General features: G+C 39.6%; 1 protein-coding gene across 1 annotated transcript in view; it reads left to right on the forward strand.

Moving 5' to 3' along the window:
* The first annotated feature begins 258 nt into the window (after positions 1-258).
* The window catches only part of Abcb5 (ATP binding cassette subfamily B member 5), an 84,846-nt gene continuing 57,770 nt past the window's right edge, over positions 259-27,334 (forward strand). Inside the window, exons 1-11 of the mRNA XM_051177840.1 lie at positions 259-311; positions 2,521-2,578; positions 7,808-7,958; positions 11,615-11,669; positions 16,163-16,354; positions 16,497-16,668; positions 20,243-20,367; positions 20,445-20,622; positions 21,597-21,710; positions 22,023-22,133; positions 25,691-25,816. Coding sequence (XP_051033797.1) covers positions 259-311; positions 2,521-2,578; positions 7,808-7,958; positions 11,615-11,669; positions 16,163-16,354; positions 16,497-16,668; positions 20,243-20,367; positions 20,445-20,622; positions 21,597-21,710; positions 22,023-22,133; positions 25,691-25,816 — 1,335 coding nt within the window. The remainder of the gene's footprint in view (positions 312-2,520; positions 2,579-7,807; positions 7,959-11,614; positions 11,670-16,162; positions 16,355-16,496; positions 16,669-20,242; positions 20,368-20,444; positions 20,623-21,596; positions 21,711-22,022; positions 22,134-25,690; positions 25,817-27,334) is intronic.

Genomic DNA, 27,334 nt, shown 5'->3' on the forward strand with positions numbered 1-27,334 from the left:
CAGCTCTAAAATTTCCACTAACTCCAACTCTCAGCTAAGAATGAGGTGAAGGATTCACAAATCCAATGTCAAAATATAACAAGATCAACTGTCTAAGCAGAAGCTTTATACAAAAGGAAAGGCCAGGCAGTGTGAATTTTGGCAGCTTGCAAAGATGTAGAATGTTTTTTATGCCAATCAAGTAGAAAAAGTTCACCTACTCATGCTATTATTAAAATTATTACTGTTTTATTTCAGAAGAACCAAATTATAAATAATATGGCACATTCTGAAAGAGCTGAAGGGATGCAAGGAAATAATCAGAGACATGGGTAAGCTTCCACTAAATTTTTCCTGAAATTTCAAACATACATTATTCCTTTCACAGGGGACAGACACACACACACACACACACACACACACACACACACACACACACACACACAAAGTTTTCTCTTTCAAAATTAACACTGTTTCCATTTTGGTGTACTTTAATATAGTTGTTGTCGCCAATATTATAGTTGTTATTACAACTGCTTCCACATTGGTTTCAGGACAGGAATTGTTGATTTAGGACTCCCAATTCCTTGTGGCAGAATATACAGTAAAGGAAAGGCGGCTGCATGATTTCATTTCAGCATTGATGGACCCTTGATACCATGTGGTACATTCATTTCCACTAAAGAAATGTCTTTGTGCCTGTGTACAGTATACTGTTTTTTTATACCCAGAATGTATTTGTGCAGAGATTCAAAATAGAAAGTTTTAAGTCCTATTTTTACTTTTGCCATAACTACAGGTTATATTTGGATACATGGTCTGTATAACTGGAAAGCAACTCATCAGCCCTGTTAATACAAAATATCCAGAGAAGGATCTCCCACATCTTAACAATTTCAAGCATTCAGCACTACATCACCACCTACCTTTCCCAGCCTACTCAATCACAATGAGTGTAACTTTTATCTCACATAAAAATGAGACCATGAAATATTTGTCTTTCTGTGCTTTTTTTTACTTGGTGTAGAACCCTCTAGATCCATACAAGTTTTCATATATGATACCATTCTTTTCTTTTAAATACTGAGAGGGACAGGGCATGGCTGTACTCTTAATACTAAGAAGGCTGAGGTAGGAGAATCTGGAGGCCAGCCTAGACTACAAAGTGAACCTCTATCTCAGAGAGAGAGAGAGAGAGAGAGAGAGAGAGAGGGGTGATTTAGTGTGTACTGCTATTCCAGAGAACCCAAGTTGGGTTTCCAGCATCCACATAGCATAGTTCACAACTGCCTGTTCTCTGTAACACACACACACACACACACACACACACACACACACACAAATGCATGCACTTAAAAAACTAAATATTCAACTTTTTAAAAAAGGAAAGAAAGAAGGGATGGAATGCTGGTTTAGCAGTTAAGGACTTTTACTGCTCTTGCAAAGGGGCCAGGTTTGGTTTCCAATACTTACTTGAGAATTCATAGCTATATACAATTCCAGTACCAGGGAATCTGATGTTTTCTGATCTCTATGGGCTCAGGTAGCACTCATGATATACATACATGTATGCAGGCAAGACATGTATATACATTAAATGACTCTTTAAAACATAAATAAATGAGCATAAGAGCATAAAGGTTGGCTATTATTGTGCTGTGTATCTATCCATCTGCTGGCGGGCATTTCTGTTTTTACTAGTATGAACACTCATGCACTAAACACTAAATAAATAAATAAAATATCTTTTAATTAAAAACATAACTGGTGTGTGATTTAGCAACTCTATTTCTTAGCAGACACCCCAAAAATATTGGAAGCGGGGTGCATATTCATAGTCATAGAAACATTGGTAGCAAGGGCCAAAGTAAGAAGAAATCCTAGTGTGTGCTGACTGATTCAAAAAGGTAACAGGACATGTAATACAGTAAGGATAGCAATCTGCCTTAAAATGGAGGGTGGGGAATTCTGACAGGCTGCAGCATAGAGGAGACTCAAAGTTATCCTGCTTAGGTGACTGATTCCCAAATGAACCTTGGAGACATTATGCCAGTCACAAAGGGGAACGTCTTGTATGATTTCACTTGCATAAGACATCTAGGGTTGTCAGGTTCATAGAGACAAGAAGCAGAATGGTGGCTGAGGGATTAGAACAAGGAAAGGTGTTCGAGGGGCACAGGGAATCAGCATTGTGGAATGAAAAGACTTCTGTGGGTTGTGTGAAGGATGCATTTGTTGCCCTCGTGGTCATTTAAAACGGTAACAACAATGGCATCTGCTATGTGTATTTTAACACAATTTAAATCTTTTCACTCCAGATGCATGGATTCATTTCTGTACAGAGAACCACTGCCAATTTCCAATGACTTTTCTTTAAAAAATTTGTACCCTGCATCATTAACTCTGCTTTTGTTACTTAGCAAATTTATATAAATTTGCTGCCAAAGGCAATATCTCACACTTTGGAAAAAATGTTAATTGGAGGATTTTACAAATTATATTCATACCGTACATTTCCTGTTTTTCACATTTGTTTTACAGACCTCTGCAAGAACAACCACCAAGAACAGGAAATCAAGCTGTTGGACCTATTGAGATAGTAAGCAAAACCAGAGAGCAAGTGTGTGCATTAGACATTGTGTGAATTGACAATAGCATATGGGATGCTCATATTTGTTTGGTAATTCACAGCCTCTGTGTGGAAAAAAAAGGCGGGGGGGGGGGACTAGAAAGGGATTCATCATAGTGACTGTCATAGTCTGTGTTCCCTTGCTATGAAGAGACACCATGAGCAAGAAAACTCTTATAAAGGAAAGCACTTAACCGGGAGCTTGCTTACAGTTTCAAAGTGTTCATTTTCTTCATGGCAGGGAGTATGCAGCAGGCAAGCATAGTGCTGGAGATGTGGTTGAGAGCCACATCCTGACCCACAGGCAGAGAGAGAGAGAGAGAGAGACACTGGGCCTGGTGTGTGCTTTTGAAACCTCACCCCTAGTGACACATTTTCTCCAACAAGGCCTCACCTCCTAATCCTTCGCGTCCTTTCAAACAGTTCCACTCCCGGGTGATTAAGCATTCAAATATGAGTCTATGGGGGCCACTCTTATTCAAACCACCACGGTGATCTTCCAAAATGACAAAATCAAACCCATCTCAAAGCTCCACTGGAAGAGATAAGAAAATCATGCAGTGTCTGCCCAGCTTTCCAGCAGCAAAAAGCTCTGGATGTGTTGATGCTACCAGAGATTGCTCAGCAACTCCGACAGCTACTCGCTACCTTTACATTGGGAAAAGTTCCAATATATATGCATTAATTTATGATGCTAGCATACAGATCCTTTTTTCAATTAACCTCTTTTTAATTTTTTATTCTTTGAGAATATCATATGTACATATTATGAATTTTATTCAAATCAACCTCCAATTCCCTCTCCTTCAATTTTTCCCATATCCCATCTCACCATTGCTTCCTCCCACCCTCATGTACCCTTTTATAACAATCCACTGTAGATAAAGGGCCATCTATTGAAGCATGGGTGGCCTCTTAGGGGTATCATCCCTGAAGACAACTAACTCTCCCATTCCCAGAAGCCATCAGTCGCAGTGGCTGTTTTTAGGGGTGGGACTTCATGGATATCTCCTGAATCCATGCTGGGATTTTGTCTGGCTTGATCCTGTGCATGTTTTATGCATGCTGTCTCCAAACACTGTGAGTTCATGAGTTCCAGAGCTTGGGGGACACTTTAATATTATATCCATTTATCAGAATTACACTATTAGGTTCTCCCCTAGAGTCTGCAACCGTGTTTTGCCCAGTTGACAATACCAGGCATGAGTTACATTTTGTGGAACAGGTCTTAAATCCAATGAGAAAGTGACTGGTTATGCCCGTGATGTTTGTAGCACTAACACACCATCAGACATGTCTTGCCAAGACATGTTAGTGTAGCTCACAGGATTTACATGTGAGTGAGATTGTGGATTAATTTTCTCCCCTGGTAGCTAGAATAGTACCTTCTAGCATTATGAAAGCTAGTCAGAAGTGATGAAGCTTTCAATGTAGCAAAAAGCATTAAGTGGGGTGGAGTGATGAGGGGATACGGTAGAAGAGAAAATATTGAGAATGGATAAGCAGTACTTAAGACTTTTGAAAACACCATATGCACCTACTATTGTAGAAGCTTTTCATATGTACGTATGTGTGTATGTATGTATATATGTGTGTAAGGGGTATATGTGGGTATACACACACACACATACATGATATATATACATACATACATACACACACACACATATATATATATATATATATATGGAGAGAGAGAGAGAGAGAGAGGGAGAGAGAGAGAGAGAGTTTAACCTACAATGAGGGACAATGCCTCCCTGGGATGGCATAGGCTATCAAATAAAAAAGCCCATTACCTGGAATTTGGTGCCTCTTTTCATGTTATTGGTCATTGGGGTCCCATAAACCTCCCCCCAAACATTACAGAATGTTGGCATTGCTCTTGATTACCCCCCTCCCAGAACTTGTTACTAAAATCCTATTGCTAAATTCCACATACTTACAAATTGTAGGACACAGAGAAGTCAAGCTGCTACAAAGAATTTTTAAATAATTATTATGTAAATCCTTTGTATCAGAAAACATATCAACACACATATTTGGAATTTTGTTCAAAGAACACTGTAGTGGTGGGTTGAATAGGTAGGGCCCTCACAGACTTGTGTGTTTCAATGCTTGGCCCATTAGGAAGTGTAGCATTGTTGGAGTAGGTGGGGCTTTGTTGGAGGAAGGGTATCCCTGTAGAGGTGAGCTTTGAGGTCTCGTATATGCTCAAGCCACAACCAATATTGTAACGAGTACGGTTTTTCTGCCTGCCGCTTGGTCTTGTCCTGCCACTGCGCTAGCCCCAAATAACACACACAGACTCTGTATTTGATACAATGCTGTTGGCCCTGTTACTTGTTTCTTATCGGCTAGCTCTGCCTTAATTATTAACCCATTTCTGCTGATCTATGTATTTCTCTTACCGGGGAGCCGGCGGCATACTGCTTTCTTCAGACTCTCCATCTTGACTCCTCCTTACTACTTCCTATTTCCTCCTTGTCTCCTAGTCCCTCCTATCTTCCTTTCCTATTGGCCAACAGTGCTTTATTATTAACCAGTATGAGAAACATATACAGAATGACATCTCCCATCATCTCCTCTTTTCTGTTTAAATAAAAACAAGGGTTTTAACCTTAACATAGCAAAATATATCACATAACAGTTATCCAATAAGAATCATAGTTAACAATATTTAGTCCATTAACATTTAGCAAGATTAAAAGAAACTATTATATCATCTATCCTATAATTGTGAGTCCAAAGTCCTATATGTAACTTATCTGTAAGCCTAACTAAGGAAAACTATAACCATAACTATCTGTCTTTAACTCCTTCAAAGACCACAGAAGGATAATATATAAACTCTAGAAATGACAGAGACAACTCATTGCCTGGTCACCCAAGGTTCTTTTGTAATCTTTCATCTTTAGCCCATAGGCCATAGTGTGTCTAGTAGACTCTTTAGCAACGCAGGAAACTTTAAACTGTTTTCTTGTATTGGCAGTTTATCAGTCATTTTTCTCTGTGTCCTGTATATTGTCTCGTAGATTCTTTCATGAAGCAGGAACTCTGTAGTAATGTCCATCTTGAATCAGTAGTCTCTTTTCTGTGGGTCCTGCATGTCCAGTTTATATAGCATAAAGTCAAACAGTCAAGACAAGAGCAGTATCTTGTCCAAATGGCTAGTCTTGTCATATTGGAAGCAAATTTTATAATGTATTTTTTTTTGATGTCCATCTTCCTTTCTGGTGCAGGTGGTATTGCCAAGGATTCATATCTATACCATAATTTCCTATTGGCCAACAGTGCTTTATTATTAACCAGTATGAGAAACATATACAGAATGACATCTCCCATCACAATATGACAATCTCCTACTGCTTTCAGATCAAGATGTAGAACTCTCAGCTCCTTCTTCAACGCCATGTTTCCTTTCATACCACCCATGCTTCCTACCATGATGATAATGAACTAAACCACTGAAACTATAAAATGTTTTCCTTTATAAGAATTGTTGTGGTCATAGTGTCACTTCACAGCAATAGAACCCAAACTAAGACAAGACGGCTGTCATGCATATCTTCTTAGAGGTCTACCCACCACCACCCCCAACACTAATCTCTTTGCTTAACTGTCAGTGATATAGCAACTGTTGTAATTTGGTTTCTGTCTATATGATAAACATCATAACCAAAAACAACTTGGAAAGGAAAAGGTTTATTTCAGTCTACATGTAGAGTCCATCATTAAGGGAAGCCAGAGGAAGAACTCAAGGCAGAAGCTTGAAATAGAAACCAGGAAGGAATGTTGCTTAGTGACTTGTTCTCAGACTCATGTTCAGATAACTTATTTAATAGCACAAGGCCGTCTACATAGGAATGGTAGTTCCCACAGTTGACTAGGCCCGCCTACATTAAAACACCCCACAGGCATGCCTGCAGGACATTCTGATGGAAGCAATTCTTCAGTTGATATTTTCTCTTCCCAGGTGTGTAAAGTTGACAACCAAAATTATATGTCACAGAAACATACATGAAACAACTTCTGACTATTCCAAAGCTTAAAACTTAGGAAGTTTCAAAATGTGCACAACTTTATTAAGAAGACAACACACCCACAAAAAATGCACATGTAGACACTAATGGATTTAATAGTGTGTGGTATGTGTGTGTGTGTGTTTATGCGTGTGCATATGAGTGTGCACATGTGGAGGTCTGTGTATATTTGTAACAATAATAATTATAAAAGAGATTGTGAATTCAAGAGGGACTTGAGATGACATGAAATGACTTGGAGAGGGGAGAGGAAAGGGAGAGAATTATGTAAATGAAATGTATTCATATATGAAATTCTCAATTTTTTTAATCCAAAAAATAAGAAAGCACACTATGCTGGTGAAGTAGACGCCTATTTATCATATGTAATGCTGAAAATAATGCTAATGTAGTTACTTCATCGTCACTGCTGAGCTATTGCAATGAGTGAACAAACAACACACTTTGCATACACATAATAGGCACTAACCTGCCTGGTGCTATTCAAATCTAATGTAGTTGAGCATACTTTACATTTTAATCCTCCTCCCTCAGCATGATAAAAAAAAAAATGGCACAAGTGCCATTTATGGTTTGATTTTAGATTTGTATTGTGGAGACTTGTTACAAGACAGAGCATTCAATGTTTGGCTTTTATGCATTCCATCTTACTACAAACATCCCTATATATTGTCATTGATCCATGTTTACAAGATAGACATTGTTTGGGGGCAAATTTAATGTAAAAAAAAAAAAAGCTTTAAAACACATCAAAAATGTAAGTCATCACACTCTTACCAGCAGGATGTTTTACCAGCAGTGATGGCAATTCCATAATGCTGATGATTGAAAATTTGCTGACTGGCTTTTCATCAAGTCCTTTATAATAATTTGTTCCAAAGAGAAGCTTCAGAATCATGCCCACAAGGGATCTCACATGTGTTTTCATTTAGTTTGTTTGATTTAGGCTGATTTGTTTTTCATCTCCTCCTCAATCCTTGCTGTGAATCTTGACCTTGCTTCCTTTTTATTGTATAGATAAAGGTGTGCCCTTAGTTTTATGGTTGATTTAATCTCATAATCAGTTGATTAGGTAACATTTGCTTCATGGAAAGAGCTATAAGGTGACAGTTGTGCTTGAGTTTTACAACAGTAATATTTCTACACTCTGTTTTCTCAGTTCCGCTTTGCTGATAATCTGGACATTGCCCTCATGGCCCTGGGAATACTAGCATCCGTGGTAAATGGAGCCACTGTTCCTTTAATGTCTCTGGTTTTAGGAGAAATAACTGATCATGTTATTAATGAATGCCTACTCCAAACTAACAGAAGTAAGTGCAAGACCTTTCTGTATTCCTGGAGAATCAAACACATAAGTAATCAGACATTGATCCTACAGATCATTATAAAACAATATTTGTATAATATTTACTTAGCCTATGTTCCTTGTTACTAAATAACCAAAGTCTATTTTAGAGCTCTTCAGAAAAATCACCAATAGGATGTGTGTCTACAAAGATATATAAGGGTGGTGGAAAAACAGAGGAAAAGAGAGAGGAGAGAGGGCAAGAGGAAATGGGGACAGAAAAGGACAAAGGGTAAAGGAAGAGGGGAGGGGGACGAGAGAAGATGGAAAAGAAAAGGGGAGAGGAAGAGAGGGAACTGATTTACAGATCTATTGACACATGCACCTATGGACACATGTATGAAGACACACACACACAATGTGTTTGCAAAAATGAGGGGGGCCTGCAGGTGTTAAGGCAGCGAAGTGAACCTGCTAAGTGATGACAATGAAAACTCAGTTCAAATTGACTTCATCAGCCTGGATCAGACTTCAGGGAGTCTAATTCCAGGCTGTTCACTGTCAGCATATTTAAAACATGGTACAGTTGGGGGGAAAGTTTCCAGGTAACAATAAGTCCCATTCCAAGTTTCCAGTCATCAATCATTGCAATTCCAGATGCACAATAAAGCTTAGGTTTGACTAATTAGAAGCTCTTTTACAAAGTCCATGTGACCAAGAGGGTGGATTCTATAGCTAAAGATAAGGAGAGAGAGTCTGGGATAAACATTCTAGGGGATTTGGGTGAGGTCTGCCTTTATAGCACAGGGTAGGTTAGGAGGTGAGATCTGCTGCCTCAGGTAGCGTAAAGGCCACCGGGTGGTTAACAATATCCACTCCCAGGTCTCCGAACAGGAAACCGGGTATTTTATCGTCTCCATTGAGAAGAAGCCCATGTGTGTTTAAGATCCCTGGTTTCTCTAGTGATCTGTGGGCAGAACGACCTTAGTGCCCCCAACACAAAGACATTTGCATTTCAGTAATATGAGCTAAATTGTTTGCATTGTACATATTGACTCATCAGTTCACTGAGTAGATATTTACTGATTGTCAACTCTCAATGAAGGAAATGGCAAACCCAGCAGCCTAAGGCAGTCTTCTTAGTGGTGTTCATTTTGTTGGAGGTATCCATAATTGTCTTACATGCTATGATGGCTTGAATGAGAATGCCCCCCTCACCCATAGGCTTATGCATTTGCATCCTTGATTGGTGGAACTGCTAGGGAAGGATTGGCAGGTATGGTCTGGTTGGAGGAGTGGAGGACTGTGTCATTGTAGGTAGGCTTTGAGGTTTCAAGAGTCCTTGTCACTCCCAGTTAGCCTGCGCTCTCTCTCTCTCTCTCTCTCTCTCTCTCTCTCTCTCTCTCTCTCTCTCTCTCCCTCCCTCCCCTCTCCCCTCTCTAAGCCTCCATTCCCTCTTTCTCTGTTCCCCTCCCTTTCCCCCAATAAAACTTCCCACTTAAACTCTGCCTTCATGTTTTTGCCTCACCCACCATAGGATCTGCCATGGTTCCACCTTGTGCTGCATTTATAACAGAGCTTGCTGCTGAATCTGATGGCCTGGGTTTGATCTCTAAGACCCACATAGTAGAAGGAAAGATTTAACTTCTGCAATTTGTATTCTGACCTACACACACACACTAAACAAACATCATAAACAAGTAAAATGGAAGAAAATATTTTGACTATGGTTTGGAAGGTATGGACCATGGTGAGATGGTTTCCTGCTGTGGGCCTGTGATAAAGCAGAACATAGGGAATGGGTGTGGTGGTATGCACAGCGAAGCAAAAAATGCTTACCTCATGGTGGATAAGAGGCAAGGAGAGCAGAGAGCTAGGCTGTGGCCACCTCTTCCTTCTGCTTTTCTCACACCCTGGCACCCATTGAATAGCACTGCTGCCTGCATTTAGGACCAGGCTTCCCCTTCAATTTCTGTCCCATATGACCATTGTCCCAGAAAATTGCCTTCACATACTCACACAGTGTGATTTCTAATTTTCCCATCATTTCCCAGTCTAACCAAGGTGACAGTCATGATTAACCGTCACCATGGTGAACTTAAGAGTGGTTTGGATTTAGATGAGTTCTTTAATATTATCGTTATATTGTTCATTACTAAAGAGATGTTTGGGGGCCAGAGAGGTTGTTCAGTGGTTAAGAACACTTGCTGCTTTTGCAGAGGATATGTGTTCAGTTCCCAGAACAACACAGTTTCAGGGGATCTGATGCATTCTTCTGACTTCCAAGTGGTCCACATACATGCAGGCAATATACTCATACACATAAAATAAAAATGAACGAATATTTAAAGAGGAGTAGGAATATAAGGGGTATTCTTTCAACATTTTAAAGATTGTTAATTACTAACATTAATTTTCTGGGAAATAATAAAGGAGGGTAATTTATTTGCCCCAAACAAAATAAAAATAGTAACTATCATTGATTAGCCATTCCCTTTTGTGCAGACATTGAACTTTTACTTATACTACTTCTGTTAATTATAATCTCAAAAAATGAGATTATGCAGTTTCTAAGTCAATGTGATACCATTTTAAAGCAGTGATAATTGCTTCAGTAGCTGGGTTAAATCTCATTTAACATTTCTACTAAGATTTGTTATCTTCAAAAAAGAGATATTTATTATCGTCACTACTTCTATATCAATTATAATTTTTTAAATTGGCTAGTTAAAATTATATGTCAGGATTCCATAAATGGAATGATGGGGGAATGACTGTTCACATATAAATAAGTTTAGACATTATTATATGGGATATAACAGATGAAGACAATTGACATCTACAGTTCTTTTCAAATGTTTATTATAGAGATTTATAAAAGAAAATTGTAACATAGGGTACTGACTATGGTTTTTGTGTTGTTGACTAAAGATGATTTTTTTCCCCCAGAAAATACGGACACACAAACACACACATAAAATTGCATCAAAGACTCCTAACCAAAGCATTGTTTGAAATGTTTGGGGGTTTTTTTGGGGGGGGGGAGAGGGAATTTTTTTTTTTTTTTTTTGGTTTGGTTTTTGGCTTTTTAAAGACAGAGTTTCTCTGCATGGTCCTGGCTTTCCTGGAACTCACTCTGTAGACCAGACTGTGGTCTAAAAATTCACAGAGATCTGCCTATCTCTGCCTCCTGAGTGCTGGGATTAAAGGTGTGAGCCACTACCTCCAGAGTGTTTGAAACAGTTTTATTATGTGGTTCTCCTAGTTTTGTGTCCATTTTTTTGCCAAGACAGCTTTTAGAACTTCCTCACATGGACTTGCATTTCTTGAACTTTCTAAATCTCTCTCTGGGAGGTGCTGAATTTAAATCTAAAAAGCATAAGCTTGGACAGAAAATAGGGTGCTGCTGCTGCAACTCTCCTGCTGTCTCTAGGACACTGTTAAAGGTGTCCTAGAGAAATTCTTCTTGTGAGCTACAAGGTTAGTGTTACCTCTTGTTTCTCACTTTGGGAAAGTATTTCTTGAGATAACAGCTAGAAACCAGGATTCCATTTTCTATAAAGCAAGCAAGCAAACAAAAAACACGTATTTGGTTTGGAGGGATACTTATGAAACACTATGACTAATCATTAATTAATTTCCTTTATAATTAAAAAAGACAACTCTTTTATTTTTTTACAGCGAACTATCAGAACTGTTCTCAGTCTAGAGAGAAGCTCAATGAAGATATCATTAGGTAAGTCCAAACGAAGAATTAAGTTCCTGCTTCTTGCATGCTGCTTTATCCAATATCTATAAGGAAAAAAAAACTGGAAACTTTAATGATTCATATTATCATAAGTGGTTAAAGTAAACCTGCTTTTCTTTCATCCCATATAATTCCCCCATCTATTTAAAGGGCAAGAGTCTGGGGAGATGGCTTCTTCAGTCAGGTGTTTGCTGTGAAAGTGTAAACAACTTCAGACCTCCACCACCCTTGCTAAAGCTAGGCACTGGGCAGAGGGAGACAGATCCCTGAAACTCACTAGCAAGACACTTTAGTCAAGTCAGCAAGCTCCTAGTTCACCAAAAGACTAAGATGGAGAGCAATGGAAGAGAACAACTAATGTTGACCTTTGACCTGTGTGTGTGAAGGCACACATGTGTGTGAGCATGTGCATGATTCTTTTTGTTTGTTTTGTTTTCTTTTCTTTTGTTTTTCAAGACAAGGTTTCTCTGTGTAGCTTTGGAGCCTGTCCTGGAACTAGCTCTTGTAGACCAGGTTGGTCTGGAACTCACAGACATCAGCCTGCCTCTGCCTCCCCAGCGCTGGGATTAAAGGTGTCTGCCACCATCACTTAGTCACATATACATGAATTTACACATACAAAAGAATGAAAAAAAAAATAAGAAGTATATAGTCCTATTCTCTGAGTTTATTTGACCAAATTGTCACCAACGGAAAAGCCTTGAGGATCTATGCTTTTTATGCTGGTTTTGTCCCTAGAACCGAAGTACATCTCTCAGAGGGTGCAGAATTTATTTTTCCTCATCTCAAAATTGCTTTCTTTGCAACCATTATAGAAAAAAAATTGGTTTAAATTTTCAAATTTAAAAGAGTAGCTAACAAGAGAATTTATTGTAAGAGCTTAGTATGTACAAGGCCTTGGGTTTGACATTCAGCATCACCAAAAGAAAAAAAAACAAAGGAAGGGTTAATAAGAAAGTAAAGAAGGGAGACGAATTAAATGAATACAGAGAACAAGTAATTCTTAAAAAATAAAATTTTAACAAAAACGAAGTTTGAGACTAAGTTGTATCCAGATTAATAATAATAAATCCTGAATAAAAAAAATCATAAAGGCATTCTGTTTTGTAAATTATGAGGTAAATAATAGGCTTGACTTTAATAACCACTACATGCTGAGTTAAAATATTTCTTCTTTACTGGATTTCTTCACTAGATTTCTATACTTTCGCACTAAAATTTTCAGTCTTCCAACAGACCAGAGTTACACCTAGTATTTTCTTCCGGGCCTTGACTGTTCATTTATTTGCTGTTTAAAACAATCTATGCAGCTGGGGCTTGGAACTTTCCACATAGCTCAGGGGAATTTTGAACTCATGGCCCTCCTACTTTAATCACTCCCCATGGGTAAAGTTCTGAGAACTTGCCACCATGCACTGCAGATGTTAGGCTCAGCCACGCGTGTCAACATAGACACAAACTAATTACAGTTAAATAAAATTCTAAATTCACATCCTCTGTTTTCATCATCTTTTATGTCTGTGGGTGCCTCTGTCTGTGGGTGTGCCTGTGGACTTGTTCCGTGACTTGCATGCTTTTTAAACTGTGGCACTCTTCTATGATTGAGCTGAAAGAGCTCTTTATAAATTCTGGGTGTGTGTTCTTTCTCAGATTTGATAGATGATTGTTTACTCCCACCATGTTTTCATTTTCTCAAAGGCTTCTTCTGACATTATGACAAATTTCAATTTATCGAGTTGTGTTTTTACGGATTGTGCTTTTGGATTTAAGAACTCTTAGAGCAACCCAGAGTTACTGCTTGATGCTTGGGACTGACTGGTCACAAACAGCAAAGACATAAACAGAAGCACAAAAATGAGACCATCTGAATGGAGGGGTTTTGTTCAGAGAGCTAAACTAAGGTGGCAGAGTATGCTTTCTAAACCTCAGCTGGGAATGTTGCACCAGGCAAACAATTATGTCACTTTGGAGATAAAGACTAAGTTTAGTACTAGGCAAATCTGTATTTAAGTCTTCAATGAGCACCAGTCTTATTTTATTCTTTATTTTTACCAAGTGTTAACTCCCTTGACTTCCAAACACTTCTCTACTTTCTTATCAGGTTTTCTCTTCAGACCTGTAGATTTCCTGAGCTCAGTCCTTGTCCCTCTTTTTTTGACCTACATTTTAATATTTTGTCTCCCAAAGTGGTTTCACTGAGCCTGTTTGTTGGAATTCTACCTGGAAGCTCAGAGTTTCAAAGTTTTATCTCCATCCCGAGTGCCATCTCTAGCTTCTTAGTCTTCAGACTCACATTTTAGGGCATTTAGTATGTTCAATCCAGAACTGTTGATAATGTCTGAAAATCTATCATATCCCTAGTACCCCACGTCTGAGAATGACCACACTGCTCAACTAAAAGCCAGGAAATCATCTTTGTGTCTTCTCTGCTTTCACTCCTTGTATCCTGTTCTATTGTCAACTCTGTTTGGAAGGGTATGTTAAACAAAGAATTGCTTTATTATTTTTTGTTTGTTTGTTTGTTTTGAGACAGGGTTTCTCTGTGTAGCTTTGGATCCTATCCTGGCACTCACTCTGTAGCCCAGACTGGTCTTGAACTCATCGATCTGCCTGCCTCTGCCTCCCGAATGCTGGGACTAAAGGCATGTGCCACCAACGGCTGCCTGCTTTATTATCATAAACACAAAATACAAGGCACTGAGAAATCAAAACACCTATGTCATAGTAAAGGGGTCACAGGGGTCGATCTGCTGCTTCAAGGCAAGTGCTACAGATGAGACTCCCATGTAAAGAGGGCATTGCCATAGATGCAGGATGCCCCGTTGGAAGAGCTTTTCAGATTCTCCTTCCCTGTCAGGAATTATGAGGGTCACTGAGCTCAAGGATGGATGCACAGGCTGAAAACCAAGCAACAAGACATATATCTCTCAAAGAATATGGAATTTAAAGGTTATAAACAGTAGAGGGGCTGCTTTTCTTTGCAATCTTCTGGTTGTCTTTATGGCAAGGAAGTCTGTCTGTCTGAAGGTCCCATTAGTCTGACAATTTTTATTTCCAAAATATATCTAGACTCTATGCACTTTTTGAAAGTTATTTTTATATTTATGTGTGTACTGTGTGTGCATTACTCTGTGTGTATGTGCGCGTGTGTGCGTGCGTGCTTACGTGTGTGTGTGTGTGTGTGTGTGTGTGTGTGTGTGTGTGTACTTGCTGTGCCATATGTGTTGAGGTCAGAGGTCAATTCCTGTGAATCTGTTCTCCCCTTTTACCACATTGGTCCCACAGGATTATCTGGCTGGCTCCTCTTACTGATTTTTTTTTTTAATGATCAACTCTGTTTCACATTTTGGATCCCAGCTCTAATATTAATTCCTCAAAGAAACTTTTCTTAAGAATTGTGTTACCTGTAACACATGCTTGTATATTAGTTATTCTGTGACCTATCCCCTGGTTACTCCCTTCAAATACACCTGAAATTGTTTCTCTTTGTGTCCTGCCTATCTTTCCACCAGAATGTCAATACCTGTATTGCACATGACCATAGCCTAGAACCTCATATAGTATATTCCCTATATGTGGTTATTAAATAACTCTATTCTTACCTATCCTTCTAGTTAGGTGTTGGCTTAGTTAGGGTTTCTATTGCTTTGAAGAGACATCATGACCATTGCAACTTTTATAAAGGAAAAACATTTCGTCGGGACAGGCTTACATTTTCAGAGATCATAGTGGTGGAACATGGTGGCTTGCAGTCAAGCATGGTGCTGGAGAAGGAGCTGAGGGTTGACCCACAGTCAACAGGAAGTAGTCTGAGACACTGGGTGTGGCTTAAGCATGCATGAAACCTCAATGCGTGTCCCCACAGTGACACACTTCCTCCAACAAAACCACACCTCCTAATTGTGCCACTCCGATGAGTTTAAATTACATTTAAACCACTACACGCGTGAAAGCTCCTTTCAACTCCTCTATATTATTAATGATCACTAAAATGACCACCCACAAAATTTAACCTTGTATATATTACCTTAACCTAAGCTCCTTACAGAGAAATTTAGAATGGATGATATATATGTTGTATACACCCCCCCCACACACACACACACACTCACACATCCTGTTAGTTGTTTGTGAATTGTAACATTTTTTCCCCTCCTATCTTAATTACCTCAATGTAACTTCTCTACCTGAAAGTATTATAAATACTGAAAGGAGATAGAACATGTATTAAAGTACTAATTTCTATTAATAATGTAAAAAATATGCTCTAGGTGTTGTAAAGAGAAACTTAGAATACTATTCAATATTTGTTTGTTCTGTTATTATCAGTCCTTTTAGTTATTTTCTAGGTTCCAGAATAAACTTTACCATATATTAGATTTCTTTTCTATTTTCGGTAGTTGTTGATGGTTTTTGTTTTGCTTGTCTTATCACAGGGGAAAGCTGTGCTTCCGCCTAATGTTCCAATCATCTTCCCTCAGGTTGACTCTGTATTATGTTGGGATAGGAGCCTCTGCCCTCATTTTTGGCTACATACAGATTTCCTTCTGGGTCATAACCTCAGCCCGGCAAACCACGAGAATTCGAAAACAGTTTTTCCATTCAATTTTGGCACAAGACATCAGCTGGTTTGATGGCAGTGACATTTGTGAACTTAATACTCGCATGGCTGAGTAAGGAAAGTAGTAGGTAGTGTGTGGACTTGGCGTGCGTGTGTGTGTGTGTGTGTGTGTGTGTGTGTGTGTGTGTATGTGTGTGTGTGCGCGCATGTGCGCGCGCGCGCATAATTGAACCATTGGAACTTCTTTGTTTCAGTGACATCAACAAAATTTGTGATGGTATTGGAGATAAGATCGCTCTGCTGTTTCAGAACATGTCTGGGTTTTCCATTGGCCTGGTGATGAGCTTGATAAAGAGTTGGAAACTCTCCCTGGTGGTGCTGTCCACATCTCCTTTCATAATAGCTTCGTCAGCAGTGTGCTCGAGGGTAAGCAAGCTAGGCCGGGTCCTGGCAGCAGCAGAATGAGCACAATGTCTAACTAATCTTGCAATAGAGAGAGGAGTCCGTCTGTTTATTCTGCATGTCCCAAAGCATAAGAGAGATTATCAACCTCCGATCTTTTAACCAGTAATCACCTTTATATCTTCAAATTAAATGGCTAAAATGTGATTTTCATCAATATCTTACTAACAGGAAAAATGGCCTGGTGCTGCTTTAAAGGATAGGTAGCACAGATAGAGGTTTATGGCTACACATTGGACGTTTAGTTGTTGATGACAGAGCTTTATGTATTCTAAAATCCTCCTAAGGATACATAGTAGCTCATAGCACTGGGTAGATAAAAAACACTTAAAATGCTATTTGATATCAGTTTCCTCATTTTACACATCTTTAAATGACTTAGAATATATATTAACATTTAAGTAAACATATTTCAGCTTTTTACACAAATTTCTATTTTCATTCTCAATTGCATTCTGAGAAATATTCTGGTGCACTTACCAGAAGACAGCAATCCTATTCACAATCTGGCTTTGACGCTACTCTGTGTGTGTGTGTGTGTGTGTGTGTGTGTGTGTGTGTGTGTGTGTTCTAGCAGCCTGTGTATCCCTAAAATCTCTCAAAATCATGTCTCCACAGTTCTCTAGTGGCCAGTACTTGTATCAGAGGCACTGTTACTTTTAATTTTGTGATACTCATCTTTCAAAAATCAAGTCCATAAAATCTCCTAGCTTACTTGCTATCAGAGTACAAGTCCAATCAAAGACTCCTAGCAATAAAAATATTCTGTGGTTGACCGATTTCTTAAAAGGAAGCTTTGGCATTTATACAACAGGTCTTTTTAAAGATTTCTATTAGCACATATTAATTTTACGTAACAATGGTTTTCATTCATACATGTATAAAATGCAGTTTATCATAATTCACCCCAAGTGCCCTTTCCTGTCACCCCTCACTCTCACTCCCCTTCCAGTAATCACCCTCTCCCTTTCACATCTTTGTGCATGTGACTCCATGCTTTTCAACAGGGTTGTCCACAGAAATATAAGTGAGGGGTTATTTAGAAGAACGTGAGCCAAGTAGCACTGGCTATCCCACTGAAGAACATTAGACAACAGGTTTCTGATATTCTGGCTTCTGTTGCTGACCTTGAAATCCTCATCTTTATCTCATGAGATAATGAGCACATTATAGGAAAAATACCCAGGAGCAGAACCTTATCCATTCCTGAGAAAGGTGGACAGATGTTATAAAGCAACAGCAGAGGAATCTAAGTTTCTCTACTGTATTAACTGAAAAGAAAGCAAATGAGATCCGCGTTTCCCCCAAATGACTAGAACACTAGGGGTGGATGATCCCCTTAGGTTCACTTTACTTTGGCAAGTGTGTGCTGAGTATTCAATATGGACAGGGCTTAGCACAATGTGGTGTTTGCCCTCCAGTGGTCTACTGTGAAGATCACTGCCTTTGTTAAGTAATGTCAGAAAATGATTAGTTGTTCTGGCTAAAGTCTTCAGAGATGAAATGCTCCATGAGATCCAGCTGTAAGGTGTTTTCTTAATTAGTGATCAGTGGAAGAGGGTCTAGCCCTGGAACTTTGGATCTGAGTTCCATAAGAAAGCAGGCTGAGCAACCCATATGGAGCAAGTCAGTAAGCAGCATTCCTCCTCTGCATCTGCTCCTACCTCCAGTTTGCAGCCCTGTTTGAGTTCATGTCCTCACTAGTAATGATGAACTGTTGTATGGAACTGTGAACAAAATAAACCCTTTCCTCCCCAAGTTGCTTTAGGTCATGGTTTTTCATCAAGCAATGGTAACCCCAGTTAAGACATCAGTATTCAATTTATGCCTTCCCGTGATTTTACCAACCATTCAAGCTTCCTGTACACCAAGTCAACTCCAACTGCAATACTTTGGTATTTTGGAAACAGGTACCTTGATCCATGAGTAGACAATTTCAAACTCTCAGCTTGAAGTGGTATTGCTGCTGTTCCCTGTCACTGAACTGTTTCACTAATTAGGACTACATAGGAGTGGCAAACGGTTCATAATGGAGGAAGGGATATTTGCTATTTCAGATTTTTGAGAAATCAGATAATCCTATCTACTGTCATCTCCTTTTTCACTTTAAATCTCACTTCCTATTGTTGAGAAATAAATCATTTACTGAGCATATTATATATGAACAGTAATAGACCATTTCCCATATGTATGAGAGACCAAGCTCCTCTTCCTCACATAGTTCTGTGACCTATACCCCCTGGAAACTTTTCTTTGTTCTGTTCATAGGGAAAAAACAACAATCCAAATCAGGCTCACTAATTACCAGTGTCCATAAAACAAATGTTTCTAATGTCTCTTTCCAAGTCAATTATCTTCCATCATATCAATAAAACTGTCCACAGCTGAAAGAAACTTTTTAAAAGACAGAGAGAAAACAGTGGATTTTCACTGGTAGAAGAAAAAGTCAGACAAGGATTTAGATACTGAGTCATAAAAACCTACATAGAACTCAAATCCTGTGTGGGTTAAGTGCCCTGTAAATAGTCACTGCCTCTCTTCTCTATTGGCTTCCTTTCCTGCTGCTGTGAAAAACTACTCTGACAGAAGCAACTTAGGAGAGGAGCGTTTGTTTTAGCTCATAGTTCCAGGCTGCTGTCCAACACAGCAGGAACGTCAAAGCAGCAGTTGAAGGCAGAGAGGAAAAATGTGTGCCTGCTTGTGGTCAGCCTTCTCCTTTTTCACACAACCCATGACCACCTGCCAAGAGAACAGAGCCACCTATAATGGGCAGGTATCCCACCTCTATTAATATAATCAGGATACGCTCAACAAACATGCTCACGGGCTAGGCTGATGTAATTCTAGATATGTCAAGCTGACAATTAAAACTAATCATTAGAGTCAGTTTTCTCTGCAGCTCACCAGTTCCCAAATATACATTCAGAGGCTATGAGCTATAAATGCTTGGCCAATAGTTCAGGCTTATTACTAACTAGCTCTTACAACTTAACCCACTTCTGTTAATCCATGTGCTGCCCCAAGATTCTTGGCCTTTACTTCTATCCCATTTCGTTTGCCCAACTCATTCTGTCTGTCAGGTGATTCCTCTCTCTCTCCACCCTTCTTCATCCCAACATTCTCGGTTTCCCTTCCCTGCCTAACTTTATCTTGTTCAGCTACTGGCCAGTAAGCATGTTTATTAAGCCAATCACAGCAACAAATTTTCACAGTGTACGAAAGGATTTCCCATGGCACTGTGGCAAAAATAACGAGAGACATAGTTTTATTTCTGGCCCAGAGTTTGTTTTAGTTCACCATGACAGGAAAGGTAGAGGCTGGGCCTCCTATCTCCAAGGACCAGGAAGTAGAGAAAGAGATAATGCCAGACATGAGCTATCCCCACCTGGGATAGCCAGTGTCATCAGCTAGACCCCATTTCTAAAGGTCCCATAGACTCCCCAGAAATTACACCACCAGCTGAGCCTCTGAGGGAACATTTTGAATTCAAACCATAGCAGAGTCATTCTTGGTTTAACAGTGGTTGTGTTTACTGCAGATGGTCATGTCATTGACCAATAAGGAGCTGGATGCCTACTCCAAAGCTGGGGCTGTAGCCGAAGAAGTCTTGTCATCTATCAGAACAGTTGCAGCCTTTGGAGCCCAAGAGAAAGAAATTCGAAGGTCTGTTGCTTTAATTATGATGAAAAGTGCTTGGTTTTGTTTTCTCCAAAGGCTACTTTGTGCTTTGTCTTTGTAAGGTACACACAGAATCTAAAAGATGCAAAGGATGCTGGCATAAAGAAGGCTATAACTTCAAAGCTGTCTCTTGGAGCCGTCTACTTCTTTATGAATGGAGCCTATGGACTGGCTTTTTGGTATGGAACCTCCTTGATTTTCAGTGGAGAGCCTGGATACACCATCGGGACCATTCTTGCTGTAAGTCTTGTTTAAAAACAAAGGAAACAGGCTTAGATTATGTTTCCTTACAAGAGTTTAGTAAGAAAATTACACTTTGAATGAGGATGAGTTTTCAAAGATGTTTTAAATAAATAGTTTTACCTTCTCATTATTTGGATGTACTTTTAAATTCTAGAATGTGTGTGTGTGTGTTTACATACATGCATACATACATATATATATATGTGTGTGTTTATGTGTGTGTGTGTGTGTTTTATGTCCTCATTATGCCAAGCATTGTGCTTTCAGAAGAATCTAGTCATAATTGAATTCCCTACTAAGCAGTTTTCTTTTTTCTTTTAATTATTTATTTTTTATTTTGCATGTCGATCCCAGTTCCTTCTCCCTCCCTCCCTCTTACCCTCTCTGCCTCCTCACATGCAACTTGACCACCCCTCCCCTCCCACCCCAATTCCACGTGTAGGGGAATGCCGTCCAGGTGGGGTCATGTAGATCTGTCAGGTCATTTGAAGTAGGGACTTGGACTTCTCTCCTGTCTCTAGGTTAAGGCAGTGTTCCTCCATGGGGGATGTGTCCACAAGGTCCTTTTGTGCACCAGGAATACATCCTGGTTCCACTGTCTGAGGTCCCTTAGACTGCTCAGTCCTTCTGGCTGAGACCCATATTCAGGGGGAGCAAATGCAGTTTTCTTAATCCATCGATGAAAATGGCTAGTCTATAGTGGGACCTTTCCTTTCAGGCTTCCTGGGATTAAATCACCATCCACAGAGACGTTGCTAACTGAAAGTCCTACAGGAGTTTGGATCCATCTGTTGCTCCTCTGTCCTTTCCAGCGTTTAGCCATGTTTAAAACAAACTACATGAGGGTGGAGAGGTGGCTCAGTGGTTAAGAGCAAATACTGCTTTTGAAGAAGGCCTAGGCCATGCATGTCCTCTATCCTGTTGTCTTCCCTACTGCAAAAAGGTGACTATTGTTTACTCTGTCTCTGTAGGTTTTCTTCAGTGTGATCCACAGTAGTTACTGCATTGGATCTGCAACCCCTCATTTTGAAACCTTCACTATAGCCCGGGGAGCTGCCTTCAACATTTTCCAGGTTATTGATAAGGTAGGAGCTTTTCGTTGCTCTTGAATATAGCTGTCCTTATTGCAAGAAGGAGCCCAAAAGACAGGCATGTTCATTTCACTAAAACCACAGTGGTCATTTGGTTATGGGATGAAAGACTGCATTTAACTCTTTTGTGGAGAAAATGTTTGTTTGTTTGTTTATTGAAAACTTCATGCCTAACTTCATGTACTTCCAAAACAGGGAGGAAATTTAAAAAAGAAACTTGAGGCCCATCTCTAAACTACTTTGGGATAGAAACATTATCAGCTTAGCCCTTTAAAGATGTATAACAGTCTCTTTGTTTTTTCCAAGAAACCCAATATAGATAACTTTTCAACAACTGGATATAAACCTGAATGTATAGAAGGAAACATAGAATTTAAAAATGTTTCTTTCAGCTATCCATCAAGACCGTCTGTCAAGGTAGGTTAAATTCAGTTGCATTGTACTATTTTCTCACATTATCTTCTGGACAGAATCTTCTATTGTGGGGCTTTTAAAATATTATTTTGCTTCTGTATGTGTAATATATATATATCTATATGTATGTGTGTATATATATATGTATACATAAATACACATATGTATATATATATACATGTTCATATGTATGAACATGTATATATATATGTATGCTTGCACAGGTGCAGGTGTCCTCCTTTATCCTGCTCCACCTTACATGTTGAGGAATGATCTCTCACGTGAACCCAAAGCTCACCGGTTTAGCTAGCCGGTTTGCTACAGAGATCCCCTGCTCCTGCCTCCAAACCCCAGGATTACAGGTGGGCTGCACCCCACCCCTCCCAGCATTTGCATGAGTGCTGGGGAACTGAACTACAGTCCTTACACTTGCATGCCAAGTGCTTGCCCAGAGAGACATCTCCTTAGTCCCTCTCTGGGATAATTTTAATCCAGATTTTTGCTACTGGCTTAGAGATTCAATTAGACTGATAGCTAGGCTGACTGATAAGCAATGGGCAAATATCTCTCAGAACAGTGATTTATGTTTTCCAGCTTCTCTCCTACATTTGACTGATAGATGGCATTTTTTTGTTATTTATTTTTATTATTTAATATTTTATCATTTTTTTCTTTAAATTTGCAACAAGCTTGTTTTACATGTCAACCCCAGTTCCCTAACCCTGTCCTCCAAACCCCCATCCCATCCCCTTTCTGCTCCCCAGGGAGGGTGAGGCCTTCCATGGGAAGTCTTCAAAATCTGTCATATCATTTGAAGCAGGGCTCAGGCCCTCCCCCATGTGTCTAGGCTAAGGGAGTATCCATCTATGTGGAATGGGCTCCCAAAGTCCATTCGCATACTAGGGATACACACTGATCCATTACTAGAGGCCTCATAGATTGCCCAGTCCTCCTAACTGACACCCACGTTCAGGGGGTCTGGGTCGATCCTATGCAGATTTCCCTGCTATCACATGGGTCCATGATCTCCCCCTTGTTCAGGTCAGCTGTTTCTGTGGGTTTCTCCAGCCTGGTCCTGACCCCTTTGTTCATCACTCCTCCCTCTCTGCAACTGGATTCCAGGAGTTTGGATAGATGGCATTTTTAACTCTGTGTTTCCTCCACTCTGCATTTCTGAGTGCACCAAAATATCTTGAATTAATAAATGCTGCCACCTCCTGGTGGCACCTGGATATTATCCAGTACTTAAATCTGGGAGTTTCCAGCCACCAGGTATTTTGCACTTGGACCAGCTAGGCCTTCCCCTCTCCCATCTCTGAAGCTTCTACTGCATTAGCAACTGTGTCTTTGATATTCTTCCTTTTACTTTACAGATACACACACACCACAAGTCTGTTCCACTCTTTTCACTGAGTGGTTAAGAGAACTACAGTGTAGATAATGCCCAGCCTACTCCCCTCTTGGAGTACACTTAATAAACTAATCATAAAAAACAAATAGCTCCTGGGAAAACACATCTGCCTCTCCTGTTAACTTTTTTTATATATTCAGTTAATGCATTTACTCCCCTTGTTACTCACCCCCCAAAATAATATTGCTAAAGATCACAAAAGGCAGCTACTAATCACATTCATAATTAGGAGAAAAGGGGGGCACAATTTTAAGTAAAACAGATAAAATTGCTGCTGCATCAACCTCTAATATGTCTTACAGAATTTGCATTAAAATGATGTGTCCAATCCCACTTTTTTTTCTCTGATTAATCTTTCTACTGGAACTCTCTCATCAAAACCTTTTGTTTTAAAATTTGTCACTTACTATTGTTGCCCCATATTTTGTTAGTTTGTTTGTTTTTGTTTTGTTTTGCCTTTTCTCTTAACAGAGCATTTTAGACTGCATTTTAAATATACATTTAGGTTCGCTCCTGGTCCCTGAGCACCAATTGTGCTATTTACTCTGAGCCATGATCTCTGGGTTCTAAACAAGTCTTTATTTTGGAGCTGGATTTTCACTATGTAGCCCAGGTTGGCCTCAAACTGGGACAGGTGTGTGCCCCTGTATTCGCGTGAACAATTGTTTTAAATTAATTTGTGTGTTTGTGTGTGCATGGGAGCAGGGGAGGGGACCTGCCACTTTGCAAAGGTGGAGGTCAGAGGTCAGCTTAGCTTTCAGGATTTGGTTCTCCCCCTCCAACTTGAGACAGGTTCCTCTTTTGTTTCTGCTGATTTGATGAATACCCAGTGCTAGCAGACCTGTGATCTTCCTAGGTGAAATCTACTGCATTGATTTTTTTTTTTTTTTTTTAACATGGGTTCCAGGAATTGAACTCAGGTTATCTGGCTAATATTTTTACCTGCTGTGCCATCTCCCCAGACCTTAAATTAACTTTTGAACATAACCCTTTCTGTTAAACCGAATAGTTAATTTTTAAATCTACCATCTTTAAGAGAAAGGCACATTCTTCCATGGAATGAAGAGAAACGAACTTGAGGGTGAAAGTTCAAGCAGGAGAAATACCACTTAATCATAGTTTCAGGATGCTCATCTACTGTTTAAAAAAAAAAAAATGCTTTTCTGGTTGACCCACTGGAGGGTTCACACTGTGTTTACTTAAATATTTGTATTTTTACAACTGGTGAAATTAAAAGGAGAGACTCACTTTGAAGCTGAAAACATACAGTTGTAAGCACAGATCTCTGAGGGTATCAGTAGGTGGCTCTTGTCATCAGTGAGACTGCTCTCATATGGCAAGTCCAGTGACTCTCAGACATGGAGAAATGTTTGTGAATATCCAGATCCGCACTGTGATAAATTGTGTGCCACACATTTGCACACATGCAAATGTACACATAAAGGAACATGCACCAGACATACATGAATAGGAAAAAAATGTGAAGTTTATTTGGAAAGAAGAAGGAAACCAAGAAGATGGAGGGAAGAGGGAAAGATAAAGTAGTGGAGGTATAGTGGTTTAATAAGGATCAGGAGAAACAAATAGGCTGAACAGATGTTTACTCAGGGAGAAATGACTTACAACAGAGACAGATGTACACCAGCAGGTTCCTGGCCCCAAGGATGCCTCCGATGCTCTCCTGTCCCAGTGCTGTAAGCAAGAGAGCTCCAGGGCTGGAGCCTCCTCCTCAGACTTAGTTCCCCCAGGTAACATCTGCCCCTGTCCCCATCCCCAATGGGCGTGGTCAGTGCCACAGGTGCAGACAAAGTGACTATCTCTACGTGATCAATACATGTTATAAGTATGTAAGAAAATGCCATAATGACACCATTTATTTTTGTACAACTGAAATATGCTAATTAAAAAGCAAAAAAATGTGAAAATTTTGCTGTGACTAGCTAACTCTTAAATTACATCTCTTTGTACAAAGAAAATTTTAAATATTCTACTCCCAAACTATATATTATTAAAGATGTAAATGAAATATTATACATGTTTTCATGTGCCACATAAGAATCCTTCTGTTAATAGTTACAGATTAACTCTCCAACTGTACTACATTATTGCCTAGCGTGTCTAATGGTGTCATTCCCTGTGTATATAACAGATTCTGAAAGGTCTCAATCTCAAGATTAAATCCGGAGAGACAGTAGCTTTGGTTGGTCCCAGCGGTAGTGGCAAGAGCACAATAGTGCAGCTTCTGCAAAGGCTATATGACCCGGAAGAAGGCTGTGTAAGTACAGGCTGCTAGGAAAACCACGTGGGAGGGAGGGACTAGGGAGATGGCTCAGTGTTCCAGGGCTTGCTATGCGGTCAAGAGGTGCTGTACTCCCAGAACCCACTTAAAGCCAGGCCAGATGTGGCTTGCACATCTGCAATCCTGGTGCCAGGGAAGTAAAGATGGGGGAGGGTTTCCCTGAGGCTTGCTAGCTATGTATACATCTGCAATCCCAATGCTGGGGAGGTGGAGACAGGAGGCTCTCTGAGGCTTGCTGACCAGCCAATGTGGATAAACCGATGAGCTCTGGGTTCCCTGAGAGACTCAAAAACTAAGGAGTAAAGTAATCCAGGAAGACACCCAAACATTGGTCTCTATGCATACATGTGCACATGGACAAACACTGATCCTCTACACACACACACACACACACACACACACGAACATGTACACACATACAAAAAGAAAGAAAGAAAAGCCATGTATACAAATTGGAGTTTCCATGAGATCTGCAAGGTTAGGCAGTAGATCAGCTGACATTTAGAAGGCCAACCCACCAAAGATTTACATATCTGATGGAGGCTGAATTCACATAGGCACAGTTGCTGAAAAATGCTGCCTTTTTAATAGCTGGCTGCCTCTAACTGCACATTCTCTTTTGTGATAACATGACTCCCCTTCTAACTCAGCTTTGGGATTCTTCAGCAGTGTGTTCCTCGTATGTCGAGTACAATCTTCCTGTGTTCTGTTAGCAGGATGGCTTTTCTCCCAAGCTGTATATTCTCGCATATTAAATAAGACAGTCAAACCTTTTTGTCCTACACTGCAATTAAAAAAAAAAAAAAAAAAAAAAAAAAAACCTTAGAAGCCTGTTCTCTACAATTAACTCCCTGACACTGATTTGGCTAGACAGAAGTCCTTGTGGAGTGATCACTAGAGGAACTTTCACAGAGCAGAATTGCAGGTGTCTGCCCTTGTTATATTATAGTCTTTCAATAGATCAACAGTACCTATGTTACCCTAAGCTTCCTCTGGCAATTAATGGTTTGTACCAGCTTTTAATGTGTAGACTGCTTTGTTTAGGTCCTGAGATTCAGGTGACAAGAAAGGCTATTTATTGACTAACCATGTCCAGATATTATTAATCACATTTAATAAATGTAAAATAATGCATGTATCCATTGCTTTTTCCTTAGATCTCTCAATGGTTTTGTTTTCTCCCTTTGTAACCTGTAGCAGCCCCTTTAAGAGATGGCTTGCACCTCCCCCCAGCTACAGCAGTGGTTAGCTACAAACTAGCTGATAAGTTTTGCTACATATCTTCAAAGAATGCCTGAGTCCCTGAGAATTTTCCTTGTAGTATTTTTTTATTGCTATATAAGTTGCTAACAGCAGAAGAAATAGATTGTGAAGAAATAGGATGGAGAAAAAATGAGATTGAAAGAGTAAAGAATATAGAAAGATAAAGAATGTAGGAAAATGAAGAAAAGAAGAAAAAGATAGTGTAATTAGAACAAGAATGAATTGGAACAG

This window comes from Phodopus roborovskii, unplaced genomic scaffold (assembly GCF_943737965.1).
Source record: "Phodopus roborovskii unplaced genomic scaffold, PHOROB, whole genome shotgun sequence".
NCBI lineage: Eukaryota > Metazoa > Chordata > Mammalia > Rodentia > Cricetidae > Phodopus > Phodopus roborovskii.